This window comes from Lampetra planeri, chromosome 20 (genome assembly GCF_965212315.1).
Source record: "Lampetra planeri chromosome 20, kcLamPlan1.2.h2, whole genome shotgun sequence".
Taxonomy (NCBI): Eukaryota; Metazoa; Chordata; class Hyperoartia; order Petromyzontiformes; family Petromyzontidae; genus Lampetra; species Lampetra planeri.
In genome coordinates, this window is record NC_136126.1 from 8,428,103 (window position 1) to 8,449,370 (window position 21,268).

The window sequence follows — 21,268 nt, forward strand, 5'->3', positions numbered from 1 at the left end:
GTAGTGTAATATGGGTGATACAATGCCATAATGAATAGCCATAATTTTGTTTTGCTACATCAATATTTATTGGAGTCCATCAGCCTATGAGCATTCTTTTTTTCAGCACCATCTATTTTAAGCAGGTAAACATTTATCCATTTGCCAGTTGGCTGGTATATCAAAGTATTTGAATATTTGTCTGTTGGTTAATTATTTCCTTACTGCAGTCACGAGTCAAAGTGAAAATCAAAGCGGGTCTCCCTGCTCAACTACGCTTGGGATGGGGCTCATTGTATCGGCAGCCCTCAACCAGTGGTGGAAATCTGTCGCTCTGAAGGATAAACCAATTTTTTTACTTACGTAGATTAATAATCCACTGAGTTTTCCCATTTAAACTTGCATCCTTACGATCGTGCGTAAAATTCTGCAATCGCAGTGCCGCACATTCTGCCCTTTTAAATTGCCAGGTGTATCACACAACGATCTTGTCCTCACAAGAGGACTCATTTTAGCTTCTCTTGTCCGTATCATTCTCCAATGAGTTCAAATGCACAGGAGGCCTCATATTTTTTATGTTTTAATGAATTCTTCGTAACAACCGCTGTTCCTACCGATCTCCAACACCCTGTCTCTACGCTCTGAACTCCGTCTCCACACCCCTCGCAGGCTACGAGTGCGAGGCGTTTAACAACCCGCCTGATTTCTTCCTGGACGTGATTAACGGGGAAATTCTCCTTTCGGGGCATCACGGCGTTGGAAGCGGTGGTCGCACAGCGAAATCAATCGGTGAGTTCTACACGAGATCGCCGACAGGAAAACACGAGATCACGGGCACGAGCAAAGGCCTGTGTGCTCACAGCCAGGCCCATGTTTCACATCGAGCACCAGAGGCATAAAACTACCAAATATTTCCGTTTGGCTGATACAGTCCGGGTTTCAGAAAAGCTGTCCGGGTGTCCTGAGGCACTTGCGAAAGATCGGGATTTTGTCCTAGTTTTAACATTTCTGGCCTCTTACTCGATTCATAATATGGACAAAGAGGTTAGCTAAGGAGTAGAGGGCCCCATGAGCTGTACGAGGGCCTCTTAGCAGTAGGTGGGGCCAACGTCAGGGAGAGTGAGGTCACTCACAATGGGCGGTGCTAGTGATTGAGTGGGTGTGGATATATAAATGTGAAAGGGCTGCCCTCTCACCGTGTGTCATGGTTGAGCCTCCCTGACATTTGATAGATGTTTTGTTGTTGTTAATGTGTCAATGCCAAGCTAGCACGTATATCGTGACAATGTTCATAAGCACAACAATCCTAGGATATCTGCCAGTTGTGAATCAGGAGCTGTCAAGCTACCACCTTGGTCTGTGTCAAATCAATTGTGACAACAAACACGTTGCCTTGCCAAGACATCCACGTTCTAGTTTTTTTTTATGTGCACACATCTTAATATATGTAGATATTCAAAATGTGTGCATGTTGAACTTCTTTCGCACCGTACGTAGCCAACCGTGATAATCGAAGGTGCGGAGGAAGGACAACAAACTAAAACTCAACAAGCAGTTCGAAAGAAATGAGTTTTCAATTTAGAAAATTGAAAAGCAATCATTCATTCGGACTATTAAATATGTACATCAACATCTGGAGCTTGAGGAAGAGAGGCCTAATGAAGTGGTTCCGTCACATCATAGTCCAGGGATATTCGATGACTTCATGTGATGCTGCGATCAATGTTGGAGATCTGTGAGCACGTTTCTGCACCTCCCGACATGACTCTGGCAGAGCATCTTCTTGGTTCTTTCGGTAAAGTCACGTAGAATGGAAATAATAAAATAATAAACATAAAACATTATAAAATAATTATCACGACGTTTACTAATCTAATCCCATATCTGCATTTCCCATAAATATGCTAAATTCCTCTTGATATGCAATTTTTTTTGTCAAGGCGCTCTTCCCCCTCCAACCCAGCTTAAATAGACGCTCCAAGCCTGGGGTGTTTCATTCAGACTCTGTCTTCTCGACAGCCCTGTTCTTCACCTGAGGACGGCTGCATGCGTTGTGGCCGAAACGTCGTGAGAATTATTTTATAATGTTTTATTTTTATTATTTTATTATTTCCATTCTACGTGACTTTACAGAACGAACCAAGAAGATGAATCCCTGCAGTCACGAAAGCTTTAAATCGAAATCTGGCAGAGCAGTTTGGGATTTGCAACCGCTGCATAAAGAATCATAAAGATAACGATTTTTTTTTTAAAACAGAGGAATTAATTTTCAATTTAAAGCTTTCGTGACTGCAGGGATTCATATTCTTGGTTCTTTCGGTAAAGTCACGTAGAAGGGAAATAATAAAATAATAAAAATAAAACATAATACAATTCTCACGACGTTTCGGCCACAACGCAAGCGGCCGTTGTGGCCGAAACGTCGTGAGAATTGTATTTTATTATGTTTTATTTTTATTTTATTTATAATTCCCTTCTACGTGGCTTTACCGAAAGAACCAAGAATATGAACAGGGGAATGCTTTGTTTCTTGCAGGAAAGAAGCGCAATGGGAGCTGCAATGATGATGATGATGTCGAACGTGGGGGTGATAGTATGGAGAAAGGCGGCGGTCTGGAGCTGGCACAAGCCTACAGGTCGTGCCACCACTGGGCTGACACCCAGCGCCGACTGGAGGGCATCGGGAACGTGGCAGCCGTGCCAGTCGTCATACGTAGCCACTACGCCACACGCTTCCACTACCAGGTGTGCGGCAGCCACCAGCGAAACGACGGTCGTGATGGTGGTGATGATGACGCAGATGTTGCGTCCACTACTGTTGATAACACTGGTCAACAAAAAAAACATTTTTTTTCTGGCCTGGACTTTTGCAGCTGTTTTAGACTAATTTCAGGGTGCTGATTCCAAATCTGATTTCAGATTTGCTCTATCACATCATTTTTATGCTATCGGCATACCCCATTTTCATTGATTTTATCCGAAATTAACTCTGTCACTTATGATTGCAAGTTGTTGCGAGTCAGTGACTGCTTTAGTGTTAAAATATGGTGCTGTATTTTCAGGATAATGTGTTTATAATATCATTTTATGTAGATATCCACATTTATTAAATATTTTTCTTCTGCAGTTTTTATTGAAAATGCAATATTTGATATCTCAAAAACCTAATGTGATAGACAAAAACTGATGCCAGATTTGGAATCAGCACCCCAAAATTACCTTAAACCGTTGGAATACCTTATGCCAGAAAAAGTGTGTTGACCAGTGTGATCCAGATGTTGATGGTGCCTCGATACTGTTGCTGCTGATGATGGTGATCGTGACCGTGATGATGTTTATGTGGCTGCTATGGATGATGATTGTGATTCTTCTAACGCTTATAGAGATGAGAACGACGATGATGGTGATACTTATGCTGCTGATGAAGATGGTACTTGTGATGCTGCTACTGTTGATGATGGAGTGAATGATGATGCACTGATGCTGCTGCTGCTGCTGGTGATGACGATTTTAGCCCTGACACTTGCTGATGATGATGATTTTCATCATCAAGACTGGGCAAATGTCACTCACTGCCCAGGACTGCCGTTGGCTCTTATTCACACACCGCAGCTGTTAGAGAATGGTAGAGAACACTTTCTGCGGAGTTTGCATGGCTGGCAATGATTACACCAGTTTACACGAGTTCTCCGTCATCTGCATTAGTTGCCGCCAGTGGTTTTACATCACCTGAATCAAGATTAGGAGGGTCTTATAAAAGCAATTGTTCCAATGCGGAATCTGGGATCATTTGAATCGGCATCACTCTGGAGTCCTGAGAGTATTCTTCATCTTGTATAACGTATGCAAGGTGTATTTGAGGCCGATAACAGGGAAAGATGCAAGGTGAAAATGGCCAAATATTATCATGGTGATTATTTCGTGGTGGGAATAAACGAAAAATGTAAATTTCGATTTAAAGCTTTCGTGACTGCAGGGATTCATCTTCTTGGTTCTTTCGGTAAAGTCACGTAGAAGGGAAAATAGCCATGGCTATTCAGACAGCGTCTGAATGGCTATTCAGACGCTGTCTTTCCGACAGACCTGTTCTTCACCTGAGGACGGCTGCTTGCGTTGTGGCCGAAACGTCGTGAGAATTGTATTTTATTATGTTTTATTTTTATCATTTTATAATTTCCCTTCTACGTGACTTTACCGAAAGAACCAAGAAGAAAAATGTAAAACTAAACTAGAAATTTTTTTTTACCAGATAAGGCCCACTGAGCTATGTAGCTCTTTTTCAGAAGCGACCAGGCCCCAAATGATAGCTCAACGAAGTGGCTTATCACGTGGACATTTATAGTAGCCATATACTCTAAACGCACGTTTCAACATGTGGAGGGAAAAACCGGAGGACTCGGAGAAAAATCCACACAACCACGGGGAGACCAAACTCCAAATATACAGCAGGCATCAGGGTCGGGATCGAACCCACGACCCCCTGTATACCAGACGAGGTAGTTAACATCTCACCACCATGGGAAAGATTGTGTTGGTTGTGACTATATTCCATGGTGTCTCCCTGCTCAAATGAATACTTGGTGGTGATGATCTCCAAGCTAAAAGTGAATATTCTATATTCCTATGGCAGTGCTGAGTCTCCATAGGATAACCATTTTTGATTATATTGATTGCTACATAAACTAAACTTTTGTCTTTATTGCTGGCAGCAAAGATTACACATTACTTGTTTGGCGTGTAAGGATTTTCTTTCAGCTCTGTGCAAAATCTCAACACATTCGTCAATAACACTGACTTAAAAGCAAATGCATTTCATAGGCACCACTTTGGGCATTGGCCCTTCTTCATGACACATCAGTTCAGTGCAGTTATCGATTTCCAACGTTAATTCAGGAAGTAGAAACTGGTTAAAATCATCAACATTGAGAATAGGTTTTCCCCTTTTTTCTGGCAACAAAACAGCTGTGTTAAGATGTTAAAACACCAAACTGAAACCTTTTACAAGGAATCATGTCTGCGTTAACCACAATACTTGTGGTCAAAATGCTGTATGCCTTTTGGCGTCCTCTGGTCTAACACCGTTTGAGACTAGGCTCGAAAGAAAGCTGTCTCTAATGTGGACCAATCAGTTTCAAAGAGAATGCATAGATTATCAGAGTATGTTTTTTTTTGCATTCTGACCACAAGAATTGTGGTTAATGCAGACATGATTCATTGTAAAAGGTTTCAGTTTGGTGTTTTAACATCTTAACACCTGTTTTGTTGCCAGAAAAAAGGGGAAAACCTATTCTCATATTTTGGTACTGGCAAAGGAGGTCCCATGATTTAGAGCATCATCATTGCAGCATTAATTATAAATTATCAGCAGCGGACCATGCTTTCCCACCTGATGACGGACGTTTGTGTTGCGCCCGAAACGTCGTAATTTATTTTATTTTCTACCTACGTGACTTTACCTAAAAAACCAAAGAGTATGGATTCCTGCAGTCACAAAAGCTTCAAACGATTAATTATAAAGTCGCTGAATGACATCTTGACATTGAAACAAATTCCTCTCTTGGCACTTGACACAATTTCCTACAGTGCCTCGATATACCATCACGTATAGGCGTATTATAAACACAAATTTGATTGAATTTCTATGGAACTTATCAATTGTGCACATTCATCCGAATGTTGCCACATCACCGGCACTCAACGACCTACTCTTGCAAGCAACACCACAGGACTCTTTTAGTCGGCGTGAATCGGCAAGTGAGCACATCTCTCTTTTGACAGCTGTGCTGCCGGGGTGCATTACCAATGGGTGAGGGTCGAATTACAACCGTGGGTCTATGGACTCGGAAGCGAGGTTGCTGACCGAGAATATATGTATGTAGAACTTATTTCGCACCGTACGTAGTCAACCATGCTCATCGGAGGTGCGGGGGAAGGACAGCAAACTAAAGACAAAAAGCAGTTTTAAAGAAATGAGTTTTCAATCTCGATTTAAAAGTGCATAGCTCCAGTAATTTCCTAATATCGGAAGGAAGAGCATTCCAGACAGCTGCAGAAGCGCATCTGAAAGTGTGCAATGCAGTTAAATTTCGATTTAAAGCTTTCGTGACTGCAGGGATTCATCTTCTTGGTTCTTTCTTCACCTGAGGACGGCTGCTTGCATTGTGGCCGAAACGTCGTGAGAATGATTTTATTATGTTTTATTTTTATTATTTTATTATTTCCCTTCTACGTGACTTGACCGAAAGAACCAAGAAGATGTGCAATGCAGTCTTTTGTTCGATGGTTTATGCTCCTTGACGAGATCAGCAAGGTATTGTGGTTTATTTGAGGCAAGCACTTCGTGTGTAATGATGGCAAGTAGCCCACAGGGCTGCCGAGGCATGGGCTAGAGTGGGAGGTGAGATTCTGCTTGCTCCCCGTGTGCCCAGCTGTACATCGTGTGTGGACGGACCGTGAAGAACATGCTGAGGAATCCGCAGACCTCGTTCATGCAGTACTTCATCAACACCCTCTTCGCAGTCCTCGTGGGCCTCATCTACTGGCAGATATCGGACGAGCCTCCAGCCGCCATCCAGAACAGGTGGGTGTCTTACAGCCAAGCCGAAGTCTCAACGACCCCCCCCCAACGTCGTCAACCGTGATCAATCCACTGCTGGACGAAGGACCGCCCAAGCCATCATCAGATATTGCAGTGTTGGTGATAATAATGGTGGTGGTAGAATTAACGTTATTGATGATGTTAATGCTGGTGGAATTGTATGTGCAGGATGGGAGTGTTTTTCTTCCTCATCATCAACCTGGTGTTTGCGAACCTGTCGGCCGTGGAGCTCTTCCTCTATGAGCGGGTCCTCTTCATGTGAGTTTCACACCAACAACCCCTCCAGTCCCCACTGCACTCCCCACCTCCTTTTTTGGGGGAACATTTCCCTTACCGATCGCCAGATAGGACGTTTAAATACATTGGGCAGGTCACACTTTGACACACATGCCTCAAGGGGGCCTCGCAGTGACAGCAGTGACTGTACACATTAAAATAAGTGTTTCTAGTTACCGAATCAAGGTTGGGAGGGTCTTATAAAGCAATTGTTCCAATGCGGAATCTGAGATCCTTTGAGTCGGCACCACTCTGAAGTCCTGAGGTCCTTTGAACCTGGTCAGTATGGCCAAGGCACTGCTTGCAGTGGTGGAAAAATATCGTTCGCAAGGGCCGTTTTTGAGAGGAAGCCCTTACGTGGTCACGTGCCGTATGAAATGAAGTCACGGGCCGTGTTCGGCACGTGGGCAATGGGGTCGCCACCGCTTGAGTAGACATCGAGCTGGGTTCCGTGGAGGCAACTGCCATGTCTGGGTATCACTTGCTTCGAAATGTTAACGTTCGACCAGAACGAGTTCCCCCGCTGAGTGGCATGGTTGGCTACGTACGGTACGAAAGAAGTTCAACATAGGTACGTACATGCACTGTGTGCGAGGGGGACGGGGACTGGACAATCGCGGCTTACGTTGAGGGTACTTCCTCCGCAGGCACGAGAGCTCGAGTGGGTATTACCGCACCTCGGCGTACTTCCTCTCCAAGGTGTTTGCCGACCTGCTGCCCAACCGCATCGTACCCATTGTCATCTTCGCCGCAATTTCTTACTTCATGATCGGTAAGTGACGTCTTTATCGTCATGCATGGTGGAGAGTGTCCTCATGAGAGGTTGGTTTTTCAGCCATGGGAATGTGACATGTTTTTTTACCCACTGGCTCGAGACTTGTTGGAGGGAAATTATCGCTTTTTAAATATCGATCTGGATTTGCATTTAGTAGAAACTCAAAAATCAGGAAAATACAGAACATCACCAGGACAAAAAGAATTGCAGTGGGTGGAAATAGAAAGGATTAAAAATGAGGAGCGAATGAACGACATCAAAGTCACTGGGGGCAGAACGACAGCATGCACACGGGAGCGTGACAGCCACGCTCACCTGCACATCAGCAAAGTCTCCTTGGAATGTCGAAGAACACGGCACAGCAGAGGTGGCTGGCCCAGTCTGCTGTCCCGAAATCCCAACCAGTCACCACATTCCATCCCCACCAACCGCCATCCCAGGCTGAAGCGGTGTCGTAGCGGCCAAACCCAATGAGAGTTACCGCGCTGCAATGCAACAGCAGTGGCAGCAAGGCCCCGTGGAAGACTCCCATGCTGCAATGCGTCACCAACGAAGTGGTGCATTGCGTGTGGCGATTCCCACAATGCCAGGTGAGGCCCCGGGATGTCACCCAGTTATACAACTAAACAATTTTTATTTTACCAGGTAAGGCCCACGTGAGCTGTCTAACTCTTTTTCAGAAGCGACCTGGCTATCACAAATGACAGCTAAACGAAGTGGATTATTATCACGTGGAAATGTATCGCAGCCAAATACTCCGGCAAGCACATGTTGATTCTAAATGTGGAGGGAAAAACCGGAGGACCTGGATAAAAATCCACGCGACCATGGGGAGAACACGCAATCTCCAAATATGCAGGTGTCAGGGTCGGGATCGAACCCAGGACCTCCTGTATACCAGGCGATGTAGTTAGTGGGGGTAGGGGGAGGGGAAATGCCAGGAGAGCACAATGAGGTCGATAACTAAGCAGGCCCAAATGTAGGCGTGAATACATGTTTTTGTATCTGAATAGGAAGTAAAATAATACAAATGGGAAGGTAAAAGCAGGGAAAGCATTAGTAATGCAAATTGCACTGTCTACAAACCAAGACCGAGCAGAGAAACACAGGGAGAGAAAAATGTCCACGACAGATGGACAGCCTGATGATGATGGGATCTGTGCTCACTCCTGTACAAATACCGACACGACTCAACGTCTGACACCACGATGACGATGACGGTAATGGGAATTTCTTCTTTTAAATGATGGTGCTTCTACTGATGATGACAATGATGATGCCATAGCGCTAGTCACCTCCATATAAGCATTGTTAAAGATGGCTGTATATTGATAGTGATTCATGATAGTGTTATTAATTATGGTCTTGGTGGTAATTATTGTTGCTGATGATGTTGACGATTCTACTATCTATATATATAAAATCGCAAATCTGTCTGTCTGTCTGTGTGTGTGTCTGTGTGTCGCCGGACCATACGCAGTTTCATTGGACGGCGGTTTCCCCTGGCAACGGGTAGCGACGCATTCGCTGCCGGGTGGACGCCATTTTTAATTCCCGTTAAAAATATGCGCACGCATTTGTGGTATAAACTCGATATACCCAGCGTTGCCCGGGGGGAAAATACATTTAAAATCTTATGAAAACTTTCAAACATTACATACCAATGAAAAAACAACTGTGTAATTACTTTTAAACCCGACGCGCCAAGAATCGATTCTCTGAATCGCGCAAAGGAATCGAAGGTTGTAGATTCCTTTAGATTCGGACGATTCCCGTTTACTATAAGTTGGTTAAAGTCGATATAAACTGCTACGAACGGCAAATATCCGGCGTTGACCGGGGCAAAAATGTAATTAAAAACTCCTGAAAAAATAAAAAAATAAAATAACAATGAAAATGAAACTCTATCATTCAAAATGTAAACCCCCAACATGCCAGGAATCGATTCTTTGAATCGCACAAAGGACTAATCGAAGGTTGTAAATTACTTTAGGATCGTGCTTCCTGTTTTATATAAGTTGCTTATAGAGTTGATATAAACTGCTACGAATGGGAAATATCCGGCGTTGACTGGGGCAAAAATATAATGGTGAGGGCAGTTGTGAGTGGCGATTGTGAGTGGTGATTAGTGAGTGGTGAGGGGAGGTTGAGTGGTGAGGGTGAGTGGTGAGGGTGAGTGGTGAGGGTGAGTGTTGAGGGTGAGTGATGATTGGTGAGGGTGTGATTGGTGAGGATGAGTGGTGAGGGAGAGTGGTGAGGGTGAATGGTGAGGGTGAGTGGTGAGTGGTGAGGGTGAGTGTTGAGGGTGAGTGGTGAGTGGTGATTGGTGAGGGTGTGATTGGTGAGGATGAGTGGTGAGGGAGAGTGGTGAGGGAGAGTGGTGAGGGTGAATGGTGAGGGTGAGTGGTGAGTGGTGAGGGTGAGTGTTGAGGGTGAGTGGTGAGGGTGAGTGGTGAGGGTGAGTGTTGAGGGTGAGTGATGATTGGTGAGGGTGTGATTGGTGAGGATGAGTGGTGAGGGAGAGTGGTGAGGGAGAGTGGTGAGGGTGAATGGTGAGGGTGAGTGGTGAGTGGTGAGGGTGAGTGTTGAGGGTGAGTGGTGATTGGTGAGGGTGTGATTGGTGAGGATGAGTGGTGAGGGAGAGTGGTGAGGAAGAGTGGTGAGGGTGAATGGTGAGGGTGAGTGGTCAGTGGTGAGGGTGTGTATATATGTAAGGTTATTAAGAAATATATTTTTCACCCGGGCAACGCCGGGTACTTATGCTAGTTTTGATTTAAAGCTTTCATGACTGCAGGGATTCATATTCTTGGTTCTTTCGGTAAAGTCATGTAGAAGGGAAATAATAAAATAATAAAAATGTCTTACTTTATTATTTACCTTCTACGTGACTTTACCGAAAGAACCAAGAATACGATTCTACTATTGCTACTGCTATTGTTGCTGCTGACAATCACGACCATGGTATTGCTGCTGTTGATGATTTTGTTGATTCTAATACTGCTGCTGCTGATGATGATGTTGACGATCCTACTGTTGCTCCTGCTGCTGCTGCTGATCATGCTGCTGCCGTTGATGTTGTTGATCCTAATGCTGCTGCTGATGATGATGATGATGTTGACGATCCTACTGTTGCTCCTGCTGCTGCTGATCATGCTGCTGCCGTTGATGTTGTTGATCCTAATGCTGCTGCTGCTGCTGCTACTGATGATGACGGCGATTGCATTGGCGGTGACGACGCCGGTGACGATGACGATGCAGCGCCACGTGCCCGCGTTCACCGGTGCCGTTGCACGCTCGGCAGGGCTGCGGCTGGACGTGGTGGCGTTCTTCCTCTTTGCGCTCACGCTCGTGCTCACGAGCCTGGCGGCAGTCAGCCTCGCCTTCCTCGTGTCGGCCAGCGTCAGCATCTTCGCCGTCGCCAACGCCCTCATCGCCATCCCCTACGTCTTCATGATGGTTAGGCATAGCCACGAGGGCACTCCCACCCCCTGTGTGCAGTGTGGAGTCCTCATTTTACACGTTGGCTTTCATGACCGATGTTTCTGTTGGGTTAGGATGGCGTAAAAACATGTGTTGTGTCGTCAACATTCCTCCACCCGACATGGCCGATTTAATAAAAAGTGTCGCGTGAATCGAACGTAGCTAAAATTAATACTGCTTCAGCAGCATCACTGGTGTTGTTGTTGTTGGAGAGCCCCTCCGATTAGCACGGTTGGCTACGTATGATATGAACACACAGAGCGATCCACGCAACATTTACATGCGTTCAGCGTTTCGTTGGAGATAAAATTCAGCATTTTCAAGTTAAAAGGAGCTCGGATCTCAAGCTCTGAGATCTCGAGGTCTGAGCTCCAATAATCTGCAGCGAAACGTCGTACCCAATTCGATGTTGTGAGATTATTCTCCAACACACCGTTGGCGCTGCTGAAGCAGGAATTTAATTTAAGCCACGTTTGATTCACGTGACACTTTTATTAATCGGCTGTCGGGTGGAGGAAGATGACGACACACACTTCACGGCCTAACCCAACAGAAACCAAGTCCCATTCGGAGTGAACAGTCGGCCGTTCCACCCAATAGGCAATCTCATCTTCACAATTTCAAAATCAACCCTGCTAATACACAGGGTGCCATTTTGAAGGTAGCAGTCTATAAGTTTTGAAAACGTGGTTTTTGGAATAAGTTAATGGTTTGACACATGCGCAAAAAATGTAATGCACCATCGCCATCCCAGCATGGATTCAAGAGTCAGTGCGCCCTAGTTTCCACACGGTGGCGAGAACGTCACCGTTTTCTTCCTTCTCATCTGGAGGGCGTGAGGCTCTGGGAGGCACATTGGCAGAAGGCGCCCTCTACTCTCACTTCTACACTCAGCACCCATCGCTTGAGCCGAGCGTGCGTCCCCCATTCGTCCACCGTTTCACATCATCTCACCGCACCTTTGGTCCTCTTCTTTCGTATGGCCGATTTAACGATGCAATGCCCGATCCACAAGTACGAAGGAAAACCTCACAGCGATACACTCCCGCTGCTCCTGATGCGGTTATCTGGCTTGACCACCTGAATGTGACATTTTAGTTTGCTGCTCTGCATCTTACATCAGTCGTACCTTCGATCATAATCGGCGTCAAACCACCAGCACCCCATTTGCACAATCTTCTTTTCGGTCCTTCTCCCTCCTTGCATCCCTCCACTGGAAAAAAAAAAAAAACTTCCCCTGTACATTGAGCAGCACTGCCCATAGACTCAACACTGCACATAGACTCAACACTGCCCATAGACTCAACACTGCCCATAGACTCAGCACTGCCCATAGACTCAGCACTGCCCATAGACTCATACTGCCCATAGACTCAACACTGCCCATAGACTCAGCACTGCCCATCGACTCAACGCTGCCCATAGCCTCAACACTGCCCATAGACTCAACACTGCCCATAGACTCAGCACTGCCCATAGACTCAGCACTGCCCATAGACTCAACACTGCCCATAGACTCAACACTGCCCATAGACTCAACACTGCCCATAGACTCAACACTGCCCATAGACTCAGCACTGCCCATAGACTCAACACTGCCCATAGACTCAACACTGCCCATAGACTCAGCACCGCCCATAGACTCAGCACTGCCCATAGACTCAGCGCTGCCCATAGACTCAGCGCTGCCCATAGACTCAATGCTGCCCATAGCCTCAACACTGCCCATAGACTCAGCACTGCCCATAGACTCAGACTGCCCATAGACTCAGCACTGCCCATAGACTCAGCACTGCCCATAGACTCAACACTGCCCATAGACTCAACACTGCCCATAGACTCAGCACTGCCCATAGACTCAGCACTGCCCATAGACTCAGCGCTGCCCATAGATTCAGCGCTGCCCATAGACTCAGCACTGCCCATAGACTCAACACTGCCCATAGACTCAGCACTGCCCATAGACTCACACTGCCCATAGACTCAGCACTGCCCATAGAATCAGCACTGCCTATAGACTCAACACTTCCCCTGTACATTAAGCAGCCCCCCTCCTTAATCTCCTTCCATTCCTCTCACAGCCTCACCTCTTCTCTATTGCCCATTCTCTTCCCTCCCCTCGCCCCTCCACTCATTCACGTCCCTCCCCTACCCTTACATAATCCCTAAGTACCGCTCTATCGCTGTCACTCATTCCTCAATCCTTGTATGGACACCCCTGCACGGCTAAATCATTCCATTGTCACCGTTGTGTAAGCTACGTCAAGCGCCTTGAGTGATGGCGCTCTAGAAATATAAATGATATCAAAAAAAGTTGACAAAATTACATCTGCCAGAATTGTAGCCCTAACTGGTTGACCCACTGTTCCCAAGTAAAAAGCCACTCGATTTATTCTAATAATTACCCACATCTATAATGCATCTGAAATGTAGGTCTGAAATTGTGGACCCTGCTCAGTTTTTCATTCACCCTCACCGAGTCTCAAGACTCCTTCTCACGAGAGGCCTGCCTGGAATGTTTGGCCGATTCCACATTGAGTGATAAAATAACAAATAAACAGACACAGGTCTGTTTCGTCACGTAAAGGTAAAGTGACGTATTTGTACATCAGCCAACGGGGCTTTAATCGGCCTTCAAGTGTGAAAGAGGCCTGGTAGTGCGTAATCTGATTGCTGGTAACGCATTGCGTGGTCACTGCAGGTGTTTGGTGGGTTCCTCGTGAACCTTAACACCATGCTGGACTGGCTGTCCTGGATCAAGTATGTGAGCATCTTCCGCTACGGCATGAACGTGAGTTGACCCAGGACAGAACCGTCATCTTTGGCACAAGGCCGTCGGTGTGTCTTTGTACAGCGCAGAGGCAGATACCGTTAGCGAGCACTCGTTAAAGGGCGACGGGGCACGCGCAGAAGTGCTGTGGCCAACATCGTTCCCGACCGACTTTTTCACCCCAGTGTCAATCTTTACAGACCGTGCCAGCTGCTCCATTAAGGCTGAGTTGACCTGAGGGAAACCCAGGGCAAGTTTAAATGCCACTCGTCACTTACGTGGCGCTTGGCCGAAAATAAAACGCAAGTCGATGGGATTGTAGCGCAGTGCACGAACCATCGCTGATCTGATACTGTCATTGGAAATAAATAAACAAGTATAAAGAATGGGCGAACTGAATATTTTCATAAAACTAAACTTTTTTTTAAATTTTACCAGGTTAGGCCCACTGAGCTATACAGCTCATTTTCACAATCGACATGGCCCACAAATGATAGCTTAACGAAGTGGCTAATTTACGTGGAAATTTATAGCAGCCAAATACTCTAAAACGACGCGTGTTTTTTTATGTGGAGGGAAAATGTGGGGGACCCAGAAGAAAATCCACACGACCACAGGGTCGGGATCGAACCCGATCTCCGACATCCCAGGTAATGGTAATGGCTATGTATCAACCACGTGGTAGATCACACGTCTCCTTCATCTCCTTCCAGGCGCTGTCAATAAACGAAATGAAGGACGTGCAGTATTGCAGGAACATGACCTGGTGAGTATGCACACAAGCATATAAACGTCATACATCACCGGTCCCGGCCTCACCACTCACCCACCTGGTGAGCGCGTGCAGGGCCTCAATAAGTTTGATGGACGTCCAGGACCGTTATAGTTTTGGGAGCCTTTCTTAGTATACTCAGTTCGATAATTGGTTTTTTACCCTTCTATCTGGCAACAAAACTGACACCTTTTTACAAGGAGTCATGTTTGCATAGACCGCAATACCTGCAGTCATAATACAAACAAAAGACATAACTCTGATAATGTGCACTGTCCTTGAAGTTGACATGACTCGTTGTAAAAAGGTGTCAGTTTTGTTGCCAGATAGAAGGGTAAAAAACCAATTATCATATTTTTACTGGCAAATGAGGTTCCAATGGTATACTCAGTTCCTTCGCTGTATTATTTACCACCACCAATGCCTGATGCCACACACACTCCATTGTTATTCGTCTGGGTCAGTTCAGTTCGAGTATTTTAAATGTGACATATACAAATTGTAAAGCTAAATCAAAGTTAATACGAACAAAACACTTTAAATTTCTGCCCATGACTGGTAGTAATGCACAAAGAAATGCTGTTCTTAATGACCTAGAAGATGTATCATAGAGCGAGCGTATCGTCAACCATTATAGAGCAGTATAAAATCAAAAGCCCTAAGTAATTTTGGCTCTTGAGCAACGTGGTGAAGGGTTTCTAATGCCACAGAATTGGTCAGATCATTACGTGGGTCTAACCAAAAGTCACATGTGCTTCTGTGTCGTAGCATGAGCGGATCAAAATTCCTGGAGCAACAAGGCATCGACTACAGCTTGTGGGGCTTCTGGCAGAATCAGCTGGCACTGGCAGTGATGACGGTGGTGTTCATGATTCTGGCGTACGTGCAGATGCTAAGGATCAATCGATGGAAGTGACGAGTACTTGGTCATGTCAGGTGTTGGGTTTTGCAGATGTGCGGCATTGAAGCCAATGATTGCATTTGTTGCATCATCCTTAGATATGGCAAGGATCTTCCTCAGATATTGTACGACTAAATTACAAGATGACTCAAGCACCGTTTCAAAAACTTAATAGGTTTGAAGGTCCACCTGAATGCGAAAACACAAAAAATGTCAGAATCTTTATCGTGGTTGTCGACTGGAGGAATCCGATGAGCTGTGAAGCTCTGTTTCACAGTTGTCCAGTGTGATGGTTATGAGTGACAACTCTAGTTACAGCTCAAAGCCTATGTACTTTCTTCATAACCGCTGTGCGCAACACAAAAAAATGTTAAATGTTCACAAAAATATCTTGGCATCTGGCTGAATTATCATGTCAACTTAAAATCTCATATTAAAAAAATGAATACAAATTAAGAAACTCGGGGCTTCGTATCGAAACAAATCCGGTTTACCATCTTCTACACAGAAACATTTGATAGCCACTGACTCCTCAATGCCTCTCCAAGACTGCTGGCGTACAAGTCGACCTCTAAAGCTACTTCGTATTTTCTCAATCCCCTCTTTCATTCCACCGTATGCTTTATCTTACAAACTACTCCACTCAACACTGTGATCTTTATTCCAAGACCGGCATTCACCCTCGGTGGGAAGATTCATTGGGCCAAGTTCATCTTCAGTGCTTACTCAACGCAAGCCCCTCACCTATCCAGCGGAGTTTATTCAATGCCCCACAGCACAAACGCGCACTGTACCGAGCAACAATAACTCACCCGATTCCCACTCACTCTGTTAATGCCCCAAGGACCTGGAATTCCATCGCTTCACACGCGTCCTTGGTTACTCTCACACCTGAATCACAAATTGATGCCGAGCCATCAATTCTTTACTGCTTCAGCTGCAGTTGCTCTTGACATAGGTCCTTGTTTGTTTACACACTAGTCAACCTATAGCTGCTTAATGTTTAATGCGTCTGCTGCGTAGTTTTGTAGTTTATGCGATGATCTATCTGGAGGGAATTTGCCCAAACTGATTGTGCTGCAGCGAATTTAAAGTTAAGCTTTGATTTAACGTTCATATCGTTTCGCAATATTTTGATTCCTCATGTGAGTTGTGATTTTTCTTTCGTTCTGATTTCTTTACTGTATTGTACTTAGTTTGATCGCCGATTTTAGTCAGGAATTTAATTGAAGCAGCAAGTGAGAACATGTGAAAAGACTATCCAAATTTCTCAGTCAGATCTGCGAGAGTGCAATTGAATACGCAAAACACCGAATGTTGACAACTGTAGAGATAACGACATGCCGACACACACGTGCTTTGTGTTGCCATTGAATCTTCAGCAATGAAGTCTGACCAAGCACTATGCTGGAGAATATCAAATATACACTTCTTCAGCCATGTAGCCTCAGATTCTTTACGCCATGCATTGGCAAATGCGGTTGGCATTGCGTGCCCCCCCCCCCTTCCTTTAAATCATTGTGTGGACACGTGCGGTTTAAGCCACCACCGTTAAACACAAGAGGACGGAGGTGCTCACACTCACCGAATAGACATACATTCTTACAGAACATAAAAGGCAGTATGTGTACCTAAAGTGCATTTTTTAGACATCGTAAGCGTGAAGCGAAAGTTTGGCAGCTGATGGCAAATGTGCTTGCACACGACAGCATCGGTAAAGACCATTCAATGTGATTACATATATAACAAAAGACAAACACGTTCACTTGTGCTCAATACATTTTATTGGATGTTCAAAAATAAACAAAGCGATGCTTCCCCCCTCCCCATACAATGCATCTGGAAACGTAAAACAATTTTAAATTTAGCTCAACCGGCGGACCTGCCCTACAGGCCTCGTTTCCAGAAGGGCCTTTAACCAGTTTCTTGATCATCACACGACCCGTCCTCGCACAGGATTTAATCTTAGTTCATTATTGTTCTTCATCTAATCGTTTAACAATTACAGGAGTGCCGTTGTGATGTCACCGCAGTGACGAGAACTTTGAAAGTGGGATAGAGCCCAACCGCAGTGACAGAATCAGAGCACGGCTGCTTGCGTTGTGGCCGAAACGTCGTGAGAATTATTTTATTATTTCCCTTCTACGTGACTTTACCGAAAGAACCAAGAAGATAAGCAGAGCAGTCCGAGCAATCATAAACGTCACTTTTCACACATTTACGAGGAATTTGGTTCCAAATGGCATTTTTTTTTTTAAGAATATAATTGTGGATACACAAGAGCCTGTCTGTTCACGCACACGAGGGCTGCTCGAGTGATTTAATATCAACCATTGCGGAGTTTAATTCGGGAGCAATGACTTTATCTCGTAAGGGGGGGCAGCACATGGAAACGGTCAGCAGACTCCGATTATTATTTTTCCAAAACAAGCCTCGATGCAAATAAGGTAGATAACTTAGTGGTTCTGAAACTGTTCATCCAGTTCAACCATGAGGTTACGAAAATCATCGAGGGCATCGTCACAGTACCGCAGTGATTCTTGCAAAGTTTCCGTCGCCCCGGGCCGAATAGGAAACTCCGTAAACATTGCGTTCATCAGTAGTGGAGTTTTTTCGTAAACCTGTCTAAATAGAGAGAAGGGGGGCAAATGTATCGCCGATTCACAAAATAAAGCAATGTTTCAAATGCACTCGAAGTTAAAGTGGTTTGAAAGGCGATTTCACATTACGTATAGCCTTATCAGACTTGGAGCAAGTGTTGTTTGCGTGCACCTATGAAGGCTGGAACGGCACACGGAGGGGGTGGGTGGCCAGCACCACGCCCGGCCGCCTTTGTCTCCCCAGTGGCGATGTTTACACAACGCACCAGGTACTCATTTGAGGCTGAGTCGACCTAGGGAAGGAGGCCAAAGACCGGTTCAGATATTCGTCACCGATGTTGGCCGTGAGCAGGAATCAAACTCGGGACGCCGGGTTCATTATAGCGCAGCGCGCTAACCGCTACACCACCGCTCCCCACAAAGAGACGCACCTGCCCAGCCTACCCCAAAAACACCCAATCGGGGCACCGGAGCAATCTCTGAACTCGCAAATATAAAAGGCGGTAACAACTACGACGCTCTAGGCACAAGTTAGGTGGTGTTTGTGTGTGTGCAGAATTAGATGGAAGGGTTGAGATCAAATCGCGACAAATAGCTGATCATGCGCTCCCAAGTCTGGCACTGCAAGCAGCATTTGAACCTTTTGGCGGTACCCCCTCGCATCATGTCCGTGATGCAGTCATGTTTAGTCTGTTGATGGTCGGCGATGCGGCAATCGACTCATCTCGACGAGCTGTACACGATGCACCACTACGCTGCGTGCGAGCGTTCAGGGTTTCGGCGCAATCGTCCTCGCTGCGTTTCGACATCGCGGAGTGGCACCACCGATTTCGGATTAATTGGTACCTCAGTCGCGGAGTTAAGGAACACCCCTGGAAAAAATTGCGTCCCAGAAACTAAATATTACTGGGAGAAACCTGGTTACACCGGCCCACAGGGGATTATTTTGTCCGTCCGTCCGTCGTGCAGGGAGGGGCTGGGTGGGGAGGGTGGGGCTGAGTGGGGAGGGTGGGGCTGGGTGGGGAGGGCGGGGAGGGGCTGGGTGGGGAGGGGCTGGGTGGGGGGTGGGGCTGGGTGGGGAGGGGCTGGTCACCCCGTGGTGCCCTTATAAAACTCAACGTTTAACCTACTCACGCCGGCTTGTGCCCGCCCTCACAGTCGGGCATATTTGCTGAATACACCACGCCGCCGTTGACCCTGGCCATTGACCGAGCAACTCAACGTTCCTACCAGCTCCCTCCGCAGGAATGTGTTTAATTGCCTCGCCTGTTTTGTATTATTTGGTACCCCGGGGTACCGCCATGAGAATCATTTGGCCCAACCGTTGATTTTAATCTGGATGTTGAGACTCAAAGGCTACCTCTCTCAACCAAAAATAGTCAACTCTCAATTAGCCAGAGGGGCAGATATTTTTGAGTTTTTGACTAACCGTGTGCATTTTGAGACACGTAAACATACTATAATCGTGAAGCGAAGGTTTTGGCAGCTGATGGGCAAATTTGCTTGCACAACTTCGGCATACATAGCAAATATAAGCAGTAAAAACAAGAGGGTAGATTATACATCGTCATCGCTATTCTACGCAGGTAAACACATTTTTGCATCACATCATTTACAATTTTTTTGCATTTTCCACGTGTTTTTTGTTGCTGCCCCTATTTACCAGATCATTGAGTCGACTAATATCGATTACATTCGGAACATTATTGGAAGCCACAGCATCATATCTGAGGGTGAAGGAGCAGTGTTTTGCAATGTTAGGCTTGACTGGCAATGTTATAGACTTCTGCGCTGGTGGTTACAAACCTACCAAACAGATTGCCTCCGTGTCAGCAGAATACGGAGGAGGGTATTCTCCAGATACGCAGCGATGGCCAAAGGCTGCAGTGGCTCTTCCCAAGACAACGATGCCTCATTGTTCAGCCCCCCCCCCCCACCAGACACAACCAGGCCCTATCCCAAACCCCTCCTTCCCAACCCTCTTGTTTTTGCAGTCATCAAAAGTACACCACTACTTACAATAACCCAATTCTTCATTTCAATTGTCATGCCACGTAATTTTTTTTATAATTGCTGTATAGAAACTGTATCGATGTCAAATTGCGGGGTTCTGCGGTGGTAGCGGTGTGTACAACCACAGACCACACAAGCACTCGCCACTTTCGTGTTACCACCAGTTACGCGAGTACTGTGTACCGCTTCTGGCAAGCGTCTCTCATCACTTGGCCCAGAATCATCGTCACGCACTGTTGTGGAGAATGTTAATAACGTGGTAGAGATCACTCCTCCACATCTTTCCATGTGAATATTTTCCGCAAAATCCGTCACCCACACGGCCCTTCTGCGGTTGCATCTCGTCAGAAGCTGCGGTTTAATCCGAGGAGGGAGACAATTCATGTTGAAACCGGAGCAGTTTGCTCGTATTGAACTAATGCCGCCGATAAGATGCATTCCCAAAAAGATGTGCAGCTGATGGGGGTTGTGTAAAAATACTGACATGTCTATGTGGAGACACATGGGGAGGTGTCTAGTTACTCAGAAGGGCCTTTAGCCAATTATACATCTTAATACTCCTTACATGACAGCGTTAATGGCAGACGTGGTGATATTGTAGTGCTTGTGTACAATCAAAGCCGTTTAAAACACTCAACAGCTGTTAGTCACTACCACCACTATCCAGATCTAGAACGCTTCTGCTGTAACAAACACTTTGACAGAGGCAATGGCTGGACAGGCTGCTGAATGCGTGGTGATGGTGGCATGTGTTGAACAGACACTCCCCGCCCCCCACTCCCCGCAGAGGTATAAATCCCGGATGTGTGTTGGCTTGCATTATACTTCCCGAATAGTTCCAGTCTTGCACTTCCACCCCACAACCTTCGCAAGGCATTGCCATCATAAACGCAAGGGTTGTAAACTTGGGCTACGCATCAACTGTATCTCGAATGTCCATGGAGGCGGCACAGCAATGGGACGAAAGGCCAAAGTTAGCACGCGACAAGCTCGAGTTCTGCGCAATTCACACTTATCTCATGCTCACTTCATGTTCTATTGCAAACGAGAAATCCGCAGACTGGGAAAAGATTAATGACAGCTTTTTATTTACGTATTAAATAA

At 45.8% G+C, this 21,268-nt stretch overlaps 1 protein-coding gene across 1 annotated transcript in view; it reads left to right on the forward strand.

Annotated features, from left to right (window-relative positions):
- The window catches only part of LOC144724401 (broad substrate specificity ATP-binding cassette transporter ABCG2-like), a 36,437-nt gene extending 18,196 nt beyond the window's left edge, over positions 1–18,241 (forward strand). Inside the window, exons 8-16 of the mRNA XM_078603492.1 lie at positions 649–768; positions 2,516–2,724; positions 6,408–6,559; positions 6,746–6,835; positions 7,501–7,625; positions 10,930–11,084; positions 13,810–13,899; positions 14,592–14,644; positions 15,419–18,241. Coding sequence (XP_078459618.1) covers positions 649–768; positions 2,516–2,724; positions 6,408–6,559; positions 6,746–6,835; positions 7,501–7,625; positions 10,930–11,084; positions 13,810–13,899; positions 14,592–14,644; positions 15,419–15,566 — 1,142 coding nt within the window. The 3' untranslated portion in view covers positions 15,567–18,241. The remainder of the gene's footprint in view (positions 1–648; positions 769–2,515; positions 2,725–6,407; positions 6,560–6,745; positions 6,836–7,500; positions 7,626–10,929; positions 11,085–13,809; positions 13,900–14,591; positions 14,645–15,418) is intronic.
- The last annotated feature ends 3,027 nt before the right edge of the window (positions 18,242–21,268 follow it).